The sequence below is a fragment of the Carcharhinus amblyrhynchos genome, chromosome 15 (assembly GCF_965287045.1).
Source record: "Carcharhinus amblyrhynchos chromosome 15, sCarAmb.v2.hapA, whole genome shotgun sequence".
In the NCBI taxonomy this organism is placed as follows: domain Eukaryota; kingdom Metazoa; phylum Chordata; class Chondrichthyes; order Carcharhiniformes; family Carcharhinidae; genus Carcharhinus; species Carcharhinus amblyrhynchos.
Window position 1 is genome coordinate 69,490,717 of NC_137338.1, and position 12,305 is coordinate 69,503,021.

Sequence of the window (12,305 nt, forward strand, 5' to 3'; positions counted from 1 at the left end):
CACATAGTCCCTGTGATAAAACCAGACAGACCATCCGCACCTGTAGCGATTATAAATTGTCAGTGAATCAGGCTACTAAACTAAACAAATACCCTATTCCAATGATGGATTTGTCTGCAAAGCTGGCCGAGTGCCAATCTCATACAAAGTTAGACATGAGTCATTCTTATCAGCAGCTTGAGTTGGATGATGCTTCCTGAAGTTATTTTACAATTTACAATTAACACACAGAAGGGTTTGTTTCAGTGTATGTGGGTGCTTGCCAGCATGTTGTCAGCTTGTGCTATATTCCAGAGAACAATGGAAAGTTTGCTGCATGGATTGCCATGTGTAATAGTATGCCTGGATATGGATTGATAACAGGGTCGACAGAAGCTGAACTAGCTAACTTGGAAGAGATGCGAAGATGATTTCAGGAGGGTGAGGAAAAGAAATGTACTTTTCAGACTAATGAAGTGCGTACTTGGGTTGCTGGGCAGATGCTCAAGGGTTATACCCCATGGAAAATAAGTTTTAGCAATAAAGGAGGCACCAGACACCAAAAACACATCTGAGCTTAAGTTCTTTTTAGGAATGGTGAGTTAATGGGTGTTTTCTACTGAATTTGTTGAGATTGTTGGCCCCCTCACATGTGCTCCTGAAGAAGCACCAGCATTGGTTCTGGAAGATGCCTCAGATGGGACCTTTTCACAAGGTAAAATCCTGATTACATTTGTTGCGTTTATTGGTCCAGGAAATTGGTATTAACTTACTCCCTATGGCGTCAGTGCAGTTTTGTCTCATAAAATAGATGATGGATCTGAAAGACCAATAGGATATGTCTCCAGATCCCTCCCAGAGACTGAGAAAGGCTATTCTCTGTTTGAAAAAGAAGGGTTTGCACCTTGGAATGCAGTAAAGAAGTTCCACAGTATATGTGTGGAAGACATTTTACCATGGCAACAGACCACAAACCACTTTTGGATCTTTTTAAGGAAGACAAGGCTCTTCCAGTCGCATCAGCAAGAATTCAATGCTGGACATTAATCTTATTAGCAAACAAGTATACATTCCAACAGCAGCCTGGAACGTATATAGCAAATACATATTCGCTGAGTCATTTATTATTGCCCAAGAGTGTAGCACCATCTGCCCCTACCCCCCTCCCCAGTACTGCAGGAAACTGTGATGTTGCCAGTTTTGGTGCAGCAAATCAAATATTGGACCAACAGAGACTCGCCATTGTCCAAACTGAAGCACAGAATATCAACAGGATAGATCAAAGAGATGAAGCCACTGTGTATTCAGAAAGATTAATTAAGTTGTGAAAGCTGCATCAGACATTGAGCAGCGAGACTGGTCGTTCCTGTACCAGGAAGGGAGCTGATGACTGAATTACGTAGACCCTTCTGGGTATGTCAAAAATGAAGATGCTTGCCAGGACTTGTGCTCAGAGACCTGGCATAGATGCCAACATTGGGAGATTAGTGGAGCACTGCAATCAGTACCAGTTACCTGCTACAGCCCGTTTGCACCTTGGGAATGGCCTGGTCAGCCATGGGTGTATGTCCTCATTGATTATGTGGAGCATTTTTGGGCACAATGTTTTTGCTTCTGATCGATGCCCATTTGAAGTGAATGGAAGCGTTTGAAATGAAGGCTACAAATTTGCATGTCACAGCTGAGAAATTGTGTCAGTGTTTTGCATCCCATGGGATACCTAAAGTTATCTTGTTGGATAATGGAACAGCCTTGACAAGTGCTGAATTTCAAAATTCTACTTCCATAAATGGAATAAAGCATATCAGAATGTGCCATACCATCCAGCATCCAACAGGCTGGCCAACCAAGCAGTCCAAACCTTCAAGGTAGGTTTTAGAAAGCCATTCTGGAAAAAAAAATGTCTCAATTTCTTCCAGGATCCCAGACAATGACGTATTCTACAACAGGAGTGCTGCCAGCAGAATTATTAATGGGCCAACATTTTGGCACCAGACCAAGCCTGGTGTTTCCAAATTTGCCAGGGAGAGTAGAGGCCAGTGAGAAGAAAACCATGATTCATGCAAAGCAACAAGGTTGTTTGCAATAGATGAACTAGAAATTTCAGAAGCAGACCAAGCTGGATCACAGGAGTTGTTGTAGCCAAGATGGGACCACTGTCTTATGGAGTAAATGTAGAGACAGAATTGCCAGGAAACATGTGTGCCACTTACATGAGTGAGTTATCCCAGTAGCCAGTACTATAGCCTGAAACCATATTGTAAGCAGGAAATGTTGTTGGTTGTCCGTCTAGTGAAATACCATCAACCTTTGACAGGAGAGCTTGTTGTCACCACAGAAACAGATGAAATTGAGTTGCCTGTAGCAGGTGCAGCAGTGTCTGCAGAAGGTACCCCAGCAGAAGCAACCAAGTCGGTGGAATTACACCGCTCTACTGGGAAGTGGAAACCACCAGAGAGTCTAAATTTATGACGGATCGTTTGAATGGGTTAAATGTTCAATGTAAATGCAAAATACTGCAGAAGCTGGAATTGTAAAACAGAAAATTCCGGAAAATCTCAGCAGGTTTGGAGAGAGAATAGAGCCAATGTTTTGAGTCAGGGTGACCGTTCTTTAGAACGAAAGTTAAATTTATTGGGGACTGTGTCATTTAACTGTTATCACTGTATGAAGAGACTGAGAGGGGGAGGGATGTGGTATCTGGCTTCTTTAAGGAACAATCGGCTGTAGAGTGACATGATCCAACAAAACCAACCGGGGACCAGGGTGCCTATAGCGAGTGTGGGCTTTTGCCTTAGATCGATTCCGGATACTGACTCTCAGCCCCGAAGCTGCATGCTGTGAATAAATGTTAGTTGTTTCATACCCAGCTGGTGAGCCAAAGTTATTGCAAAGTGTAAATCCTGTTTGCAGACCCTGAAATTTGCTTCTGGCATGTCTACGCCCAGCCGAGAGGCTGGTGTTGAAAAGTCATAAAAGATAACTGGACAGGTGCATTCGCTGTCATTCTGTTGCAGAAACATGTACATTTTGAATTAAGAAAAAAATTGTTTAAAATTCACTTTGATATTAGATGTTTCAATTACTGAGAAAAGATCTTTCAGAAAGTATTTTGAGTAATTTGACTGATCTTTCTCTTTATTAGTAATGTTCTCCTGTCTGAACATTTGGGATTGGCTATTTTCATCCTCAGCTTTCCACTGCAGTTTCTAAGTCATCTATCTCTCTTTTCATAGAATCCCGACAGTGGAGGAGGAGGCCATTCGGCCCATTGAGTCTGCATTGACTCTCTGACACAGCGACCCACCTAGGCCCTATCCTCTTAATCCCATTTATTCACCCTGCTCATCCCTCTAATCCACATATGTTGGAACACTTGGGGATAACTTAGCATGACCAATCCACCTAACCTACACATCTTTGGACTGTGGGAGGAAACTGGAGCACCTGGGGGAAACCCATACAGACACAGGGAGAATGTGCAAATTCCACACAGCAAATTACCTAAGACCGGAATTGAACCTGGATTGCTGGAGCTGTGAGGCAGTAGTGCTAACCACTATGCCACTATTTTGATTTGTTATTTTGCTTGCAGCCAATCAATACAAATATACAAACATACAAATTAGGAGCAGGAGTAGGCCACCTGGCCCCTCAAGCCTGCACCGCCATTCAATTAGATCATGGTTGATCTGATTGTGGCCTCAACTCTACATTCTGCCTACCCCTATGACCTTTCACTCCCTTGTTAACCAATAATCTATCTAGCTCTGCCTTTAAAATATGTAAAAGCTCTGTTTCCACTGTTTTTTTGTGGAAGAGAATTCCAGAGACAGGCACACTGCTGCCTCACAGTGCCAAGGACCCAGGTTTGATTCCTTGCTTGGGTCACTGTTTGTGTGCAATTTGCGCATTCTCCCTGTGTCTGCATGGGTTTCCTCTGGGTGCTCCAGTTTCCTCCCACAGTCCAAAGATGTGCGGATTAGGTAGATTGGCCACACTAAATTGACCCTTAGTGTCAGGGGGACTAGCTAGAGTAAATGCATGGAGTTATGGGGATAGAGCCTGGGTGAGGTTGTAGTTGATGCAGACTCGAAGGGCCGAATGGCCTCCTTGTGCACTGTAAGATTCTATGACTCACTGCTCTATGAGAAAAATATTCTCTTCATCTCTGTCTTACAATGATCGACCCCTTATTTTTAAACAGTGACCCCTCATTCCAGATTCTCTGACAAGAGAAAACATTCTGTCCACATCCACTCTGTCAATACCCCTAAGGATCTTAAATGTTTAGATCAAGTTGCTTCTTACTTTTCCAAATTCCAGTGAATATAAACATGACCTCTCCAGCCTTTCTTAAGACAACCTGCCCATTCCAGGTATTAGTCTGGTAAACCTTCTCTTATGCATTTACATCCTCCCTTAAACAAGGAGACCAATACTGACCACATGAAACGTGAAGCTGAAAGTAGGATGCAAAATCACATTAGAAATAAGATATGCATGCTAAACAAAATCACACATTATCCCTTCATAGTCTTGCATTATGACATGCTTCGATGCTTTGATGCGAATAAGAATATTCCAACAACCTGAATACTCCTATTTGTTTAATACTGGGATTGGTTTCGCTTTCATGAGTTGCAAATTTTAAAGAACAAATATTGGCCCATGGAGTTTGGAATTCAGCAAAAGCAAATAGCAGAATCTGGAGCGTATAAGTCACATGGTGTGGGGAGTGCAAATGAATAACGGAAGACAAATTGGAAGTAGAAACCTACTTTTACAGCTCGTTATCCTTTCGGATGGAAATATGTATCTGAGTGCTGGAGATGATTTGAAAACATTACCATTTTCTTCTGCTGGTTATTTAAACGGGTCTCAATTTTCCACTTTTCCATTGACATCATATTCATCTGATCCAGTCGGCATGTGTATTGTCTGGTTAAATCTGTAAGCTCAGTTTGCAACTCTGCAATTTTTTCCTATATTGGGGCAAAATTTACAAAACAACAATATATTACTGTTCTCTGATGATACAGCATTCATGAGTATTCAGAAAGCTTTCACCTTGAGGATTTATTAAATGCAACGTTTTAAAGTGTAAAAGATTATCCTGTTTTCCCAGCAGAGTTCAGTCTATGCTTTCAATTGCTAAAGAAATAAATGAAATTTTCCTAGTCTGTGTGCACTCACAGATTCACATGGACTTCTTGTCCATGCACCAACCCAAGTTCTTTGCAATTCTCTACATGAATCTTGCTGTCCACACTGGCTATTTGCCAGTTCATCTTACCTTTCATTGCCCTGGATCAGTCTCTGTATGTTGTATTTCTAAACAAGATCTACTTTTCCTTTATTCTGCTGTTCTTACCTAGGCTGTGGATTGCAAGCTCAGTAGGAGGTACTGAAGGTTTGAGGGGGAGCAGAGATGTACCCTGCTAACTGCAGGGAGATTATGGGGAAGAAGGATTGGTTCCACTGGTGAAGTAGAACCATGCAGGCTGTGTAGAGAATGAGATGTGATGGGGTGTCTTACTTTGATCAGAGTATGTCCTGTGGGATAGGTTGGGGTCAATGGCATTATCTTCTGCTCCTCAATGTTTGAAATGGAACCCATTGCCCCTCCCTTGGGAAAAGGATTTCCTTCCTGCTGCTCCCTTATCCAAACAGCATCTTCCCACTGATGTATTCCACCGTATTGTTCAGAATCAGTTTACAGTTGCAGTCCAATCTTTCTGGCTGCTTTCATTCATGATGCAAAGCACCACTCCACATGGTGCTACGGGTCTTCATGTATGGGACACACTGCTGGACATTTTGCCTTCTGATTTGTTAAGCTGCCTACAGCTTGAGTGTTTCACACTATTAACTCTCCCGTTTAATTCCAAATTAACTCCGCTAACCAGCTCTAAATGCCAGTACCTACCTAAAGAACATTCAATGTACAAACCACCCCTGATACCTTTCTACAGAATATAGTGAAGGAAAGGAAAGGTTGATTGCTCTCGATCAGAAAGAGATCAGCTTTTTGGGAGAGAATGTTTGCTAACAAAGTTGAAACATTATCTCTTGATCCGTACACAGATATATAAAAATATGACCAGTGCAATCCAGTTCTTTGCTTGCTTTACAAATTACAAATACAATTTTTTCCCTTTTGCACGTCTTAAAGCTAAGACAAGTTAATATCTGAAGCTAACTTGTGTTATCAAGGCATTCCAACATGGAGCTTTGCAGAACAGCAGCATGCACCAGGAATTCTGGGCCGTATTCATGCTCCATACAATTTTCTACTCATGAATGGGGAACTGTTCAAATCACTAACAATAACTTGTATTCAGAAGATTCTAAAAATGTCCCAAGGCGCTTCACAGACTAAATCTGGCACGGAGCCCCTGGGCTTAAGGGTCTTATTTTGAGCTGTAAAATTCTATGACTCTATAAGGAGATAGGAAAAGGCAGAGAGGGAGGGATTTAACAAATGGGCAAACATTTGAAAGTTGAGACCTTGCCTGATAGAGCCAAGCCAGATCAGCAAACACAAGGTGAAGTGTCGTGATCTCTGGCCTAATTTCCAATTTGGATCCTGCTGTGCTAAGGGACCGAGCTATAAAATGCATTCCATCGCTAAACAAACAACTCACCACCTCACCAGTTTCGCTTTGTTAGCACAGTAACTTGATAACCAATTGATATCCTGTGTAGTTACTTACATCCTTGCGTCTGATTCTTCTTTGGAATTGTGCATCATTGACATCAATCTTCTCTTTCAGCTCCTGCAGTGTCATGTTTACTGACAGAGTCTGCAATGCTTCCAGGTCGACTACACGGCCAAACTTCCGGATCATCTCTTGATAACAGACTTCGTCCAATTCTGTAATAATACAATTCTGGCTGCAGTTTTCAAATGTGTATTATGATTATTCTGCTAACTTCTGTCAACAAGAAATCTGTCAGTAAAAAATAGTGTGTTTGGAGCCCCTTCTGTCATATGATCATTGCTCAAATCAGAATTGAGGAGGAAAGCAGCAAGAAAACAACCATTGAAATGGGCACCGATCAAGTGGGTAACATTGATCTGGATGGTGTTGAACTTTGTGAGCATTATTACTTGCCACTTGCCCAAACCTGAATGTTGTCCAGAGCTTGCTGCACGATGGCACACAGACTTCTTCATTATCGAAGAAGTTATGAATAGTGCTGAATACTTCAGTTGGAGTTCTTCATACTTCAGTTGTTCTTCTTACAGCAGAGAAGGTTGAGAAGAATTGAGGAAATCATGAGGGAACTTTACAAAATAGATGGCGTGAAATTATTCCTACTGCTAGAAGGTTCTAGAATCAGAATACATAGATTTAAGGTAATTGCTAAAGATACCCATGTGAAAATACTGCTTTAAGCAGTGAGTGGCTAGAGTCTGAAGTCCACTGCCTGAGAGAGGGTTCAGAAAATAATTGGATAAGCACCTGAAAAGATGATCAGGACTATGGGGAAATTATTTTATGATACTATTGTTGGGTATCTGGACTAATGGGAGCAGTTCTGGCATCACATCTTAAAAGGGATATATTGGTGTTGGAGAGATTGCAGCATAATTTATTAGATAGCAATGGTTATTTATTGGACTCCAAGTGTTAGGTTACTTGGGGTGTGGGGGGGAGGGGCGTGAGGTGAGGAATTAAACTAATAAGGTTGTATTCCCTGGAATTTAGATGGCCAAGTGGGGAATTTGAAAATTTCAAGCTATTAAGGGGTCTATTAGAAGAAATTAGTTAGGGAGTCTAACTAGGAAGCAGAGTCTAAACATTAGGTGTAGAACTTTCAGGAATAGAATTAGGAATCACTTGTTCATATGGTAGAAGTTTGGAATTCTCTTCCACAAATGGGAATTGATTATAGATCAGTTATTAATTTAGAAATGAAATTGATTGATTGTCATTAACCAAAGGTTTCGAGGAGATAGGGCAATGGCAGGTGTATGGGTTTAAGGTACAGATCCGCCACAGCCCCATGAAATGGCAGACTGGTTTGAGGGACTAAATGGCCTACTCCTGTCCCTATGTTTCACATGTTATTGCTGATCCTTCACCTACTTCTGCAGATTCCTCACATACTCATTACTTTCTCTATTTCAGAGCATCTTAATGTTACATGGAGAAGCCAGAAGATTTATTTGCTGGTTTCACCTTATTCACTTCCAGTGGGAAAATGCTGATTACATTTTTAAAGATTCACAATAATGGGACAGTCGTTTCTTGAAAGAAAGACTGAGAGGCTTGCATTTCTACACTATTCTTCATATTCTCTTGACATGCTGGCATGCTTAACAATCAGTGATTTGTTTTTGAAATGTAGGAAACATAACAGCTGATATAAACACAGCTGGATTAGGGAGGTAGTGGAACAATGATATTGTCACTGGACTAGCAATGCTCTGGGAATCCAGGTTCCAAATTCTATAATGAAAGATGGTGAAATGCGAATTTAATAAAAATCTGGAATTAAGAATCTACTGGTGACCATGACACCACTGTCGATTATTGTGAAAACCCTAAAAAAACACTAATGCCCTTTAGGGAAGGAAATCTGCTGTCCTTACCTGGTCTGCCTACATGTGACTCTAGAGTCACAGCACTGTGGTTGACTCTCAAATGTCAGCTCACGGACAATTTGGGTTGGTCAATAAATGCTGGCCCAGCCAGTAACAACCACATCCCTCTGGGCACTGAGACACTAGGCAGGATCCCAGTCCCAGTCCTTGTTCAGGAGCTGTGTGGTGTATCTGCTTGCAGTGACTTCTGACAATAATATTCCCCTCTTGGCAGTACACAGCAATTACCTGCTATTTCAGCTTCCATCCCGCCTTTGTCCCGCAGAAGCTGGACATGTTTCTGTCGTGCTTGTTTATACAGCTCTCGCTGCTCGTCCTTTTCCACCTGCAGTTCTTTGATCCGCTTTTGCAGCATTGTTAAAGCTGGATTGGTGAAAACCAGTCCAAGTACGAGATCACTCGGCATGTCTCCATTGACAATGTATTCCACCTGCCAAGACAAGAGCATCTGTGTAGTATTCTCCAATTACTGACAAATACTGAGAAAGAAACTAACCCACAGTATTCAATTGTTAACGGTTCTGTGACAAATACAAGCAACAATTTCTATTTACACATTTAATATAATAAAACATCCTAGGGTGCATTATAAAATAAAATCTGACATTGTGCAGAATGGGGAGATATTAGATCAAATTATGGCGTAAAGTCTAAAAATTAGGGACTCAGCGTTCAGGAGCGATGTTAAGAAACACTTCTACACACAGAGGGTGATAGAGGTTTGGACTCTCTTCCACAAACGACAGTTGATGCTACATCTGTTGCTATCATTAAATCGGAGGTAGATAAATTTTTGTTAAGCAAAGATATTAAGGGAGATGGGCCAAAAACAGTTATATGGAGCTCAGCCATGACCTCATTAAATGGCAGAATAGTTCTCATGAATTGGAAGGTAACAAATGTAATCCTACTATTCAATGGAGAATGAGAAAAATGGGGAACAAAAGCCATTTAACCTCACAATAGTAGGAGGCAAAATGCTTGAATCTATTATTAGGGAAATGGCAACAGGATAATTAGAAAACCATTTGATTAATCAGAATCAGAATAGATTTATGACAAGGAAATTATGTTTCACAAATATGTTAGAAGTTTTTGAGAGGAGCTTAGTAAGAAGGATAAGCAGGGACAAGTGTAAGTAGTGTATTTGGATTTTCAAAAAACATTTGATAAAGTACAGTTATCATACAAAGTTGGGACTCATGAGATTGAGGGTAGTAATGAATTGAGGAGTGGTCAGGAAAAAAAAGTGTAAGAATAAACAGACATTTTGGGCTGGCAAGCTGTAACTAAACTTAAGGATCAGTACTTGGACCTCAGCTATTTACAATCTATATTATTGATTTAGTTATGGGGCTGTGGGCAATGTTTCCAGGTTTGTTGACAATACAACGTTAGGTGGGAAAGTAAGCAGTGAGAAGGACACAAAGATGCTTCAGAGAGATTGGGTGAGTGGGAAGACCAAGCAGCCAAAAGATATTGTGGCAAAGTGTGAACTCATCCACTTAGGTAGAAAAATAAAGTATAACTTTTTTTGAATGGTGATATTAGGAAGTCTTTGCATTCAGGAGAATCTAGATGTTCTTGTACATGAACCTTAGGAAGTTAACATGCAGCTATAGCAAGCAAATAGAGAGACAAATAGTATTTCGCATATTACAAACAATTAAATCTCAAACAAGTGGAAACAGTTTATCTTTATCTACCCTTTGGGACTCAACTTTGAGTTCAACAACTTTAGACTGTGACCTTTCTCCTCCATCTTGATCCCCTTTTTTAAATCCAATTTTTTTGTCCCATACAATACACTTCTCCCCACAGTGCCATCTGTCACTTGGTTTTTGTTATGCTTTCACTGAGCATTGACCTTTGTAATGCTGTTTCGTTACCCTTATGCCACTACTAGAACCTTCATAATCTTTCACACTGCTATTAATACTCCCTCTATCTTGTACCTACATATCTTTGCTTCAATCTCTCTTAGTTCCCACCTATCACTGCTTCTGCCCCTCTTACACAGTGTATAATCCATCACATTTTTCTCTCTCTTTAGCTCAGAAGAATCATCTGTTATATTTCCACAGATTCGGCCAGACCTGTTGATTTTTCTAGCACTTTCTGTTTTTATTTAAGATACATTAGCTTTTTTACAAGTAGGGAAGTCTTATTCCTACAGCACAGGGTATGGTGAGGCCACACCATTGTCGTTGTTTCCCTTGTTCTCATGTGTTCAAGATTACTACAAATGTTAACAGGAATGCCTCCAGCATAGATAGCCAATATCAAAACGTAAATGAGTGCATGATATTTTGCAGTCTTAATTCAGGGATCGCACTTTGTTTGCAACGAAAGACTGTTCAAATGAAGTTTTATAACAAAGCAGTTTAAACCCATCTTGTTTTACCTGGTGGAGTTTCAGAGGAACAACCACATACAGCTCATTCAGTTTCTGCTGTTTCTCTCGTTGCAATACTTCCAGGTCTTTCTTCGCAGACTTTACAGTCCCTTCGATAACTTTTACCTGTAATAACAGTGCAATTACATCATCACCTAGTCCATGAAGAATGTGAGAACAAAAGGAATAGGAACTAGGATATGCCATTTGGCTCTTTGAAGCTGCTCTGCCATTCAGTAAGATCATGGCTGATCTTTCACCTCAACACTACTCCCATATTCCTGAGTATCCAAAAACCTAACAACTTCTACATTATATCTTCTCAAGGACCAAGTATCCACAACTCTGGAGGCCAGAATTCTAAAGATTCATAACCTTTTGAATGAAGAAATCTTTTATTTCAGTCCAAAATATCCAACCCCTTACTCTGAGACGATGACCATTTGTTCTGGTTTCCATAACCAGGGGAAGCTTTTTGCCAAGCCTCTTAAGAATTTAAGAAATAGGAGTGGGGCGAGTCATGTAGCCCCCCCGAGCCCACTCCACCTGACATGGCTGATCATATTGTGGCCTTAACTCCACTTTTCTCTCTGCCCCCCTTAACCCTTGACTCCCTTCTCAATTAAAAATGTCTAACTCAGCTTTGAAAAAATTCAATTCCTAGCCTCCCCTCCTCCCTGGAGTAGTGAATCCTAAGGACAAAAACTGAGAGAAAAAAATTCCACCCCACTTCCATTTTAAATGGGAGACAAAAGTTCCCAGCCACATTTCCTGAAGCCTACAGGATAGAACTGTGTCCTATTTCCATTTCAATACAGAATTCCTGTCAATCAATGCACAGGAGCAGATGCTGAGATTTCTTTCAACTCTCAAAAGCAGAAGTGTTTTTTTTCAAACAGCCAGAGCTGTTTGCCAATTTAAATCACAGCACAAAACATGAGGGCAGAGGCTGGCGGGACATATTTGAGAACATTTTTTGATGCACAACAATAGGAAAATACCGTCATACATGACAATAATTACAAAATGCTGGTTAATGTCAGGATTGACTTTCTCTTACAAGACTCGTCCTATGATGAATCACTACATTATAAAAATGTCCATATTACAATATATGATTTCTGAAGGGTGCCAAAACATTTGGCACTTATCTTTCAGAATGCTCCTGACTCATCAGCAGGTTTCCCCCAGCAGTCTCCAAGGACAGGCATTTTTCCCAACTTGGTGCACATCATGCACAGGCAGAAATACAATTTTTCACTCACAAAGAGGATCCTGACCTCGGAAGAGTTGCGCATAGCTTTTACACATGGGCGG

General features: G+C 40.8%; 1 protein-coding gene across 1 annotated transcript in view; it reads right to left on the bottom strand.

Annotated features, from left to right (window-relative positions):
• Positions 1-12,305, bottom strand: part of cfap44 (cilia and flagella associated protein 44) — a 204,809-nt gene that overhangs the window by 6,057 nt on the left and 186,447 nt on the right. The window contains exons 30-33 of the mRNA XM_080203185.1: positions 10,998-11,114; positions 8,822-9,023; positions 6,696-6,856; positions 4,830-4,964 (exon numbers count right to left, since the gene is read on the bottom strand). Of these exons, the coding sequence (XP_080059311.1) occupies positions 4,830-4,964; positions 6,696-6,856; positions 8,822-9,023; positions 10,998-11,114 (615 nt within the window). The remainder of the gene's footprint in view (positions 1-4,829; positions 4,965-6,695; positions 6,857-8,821; positions 9,024-10,997; positions 11,115-12,305) is intronic.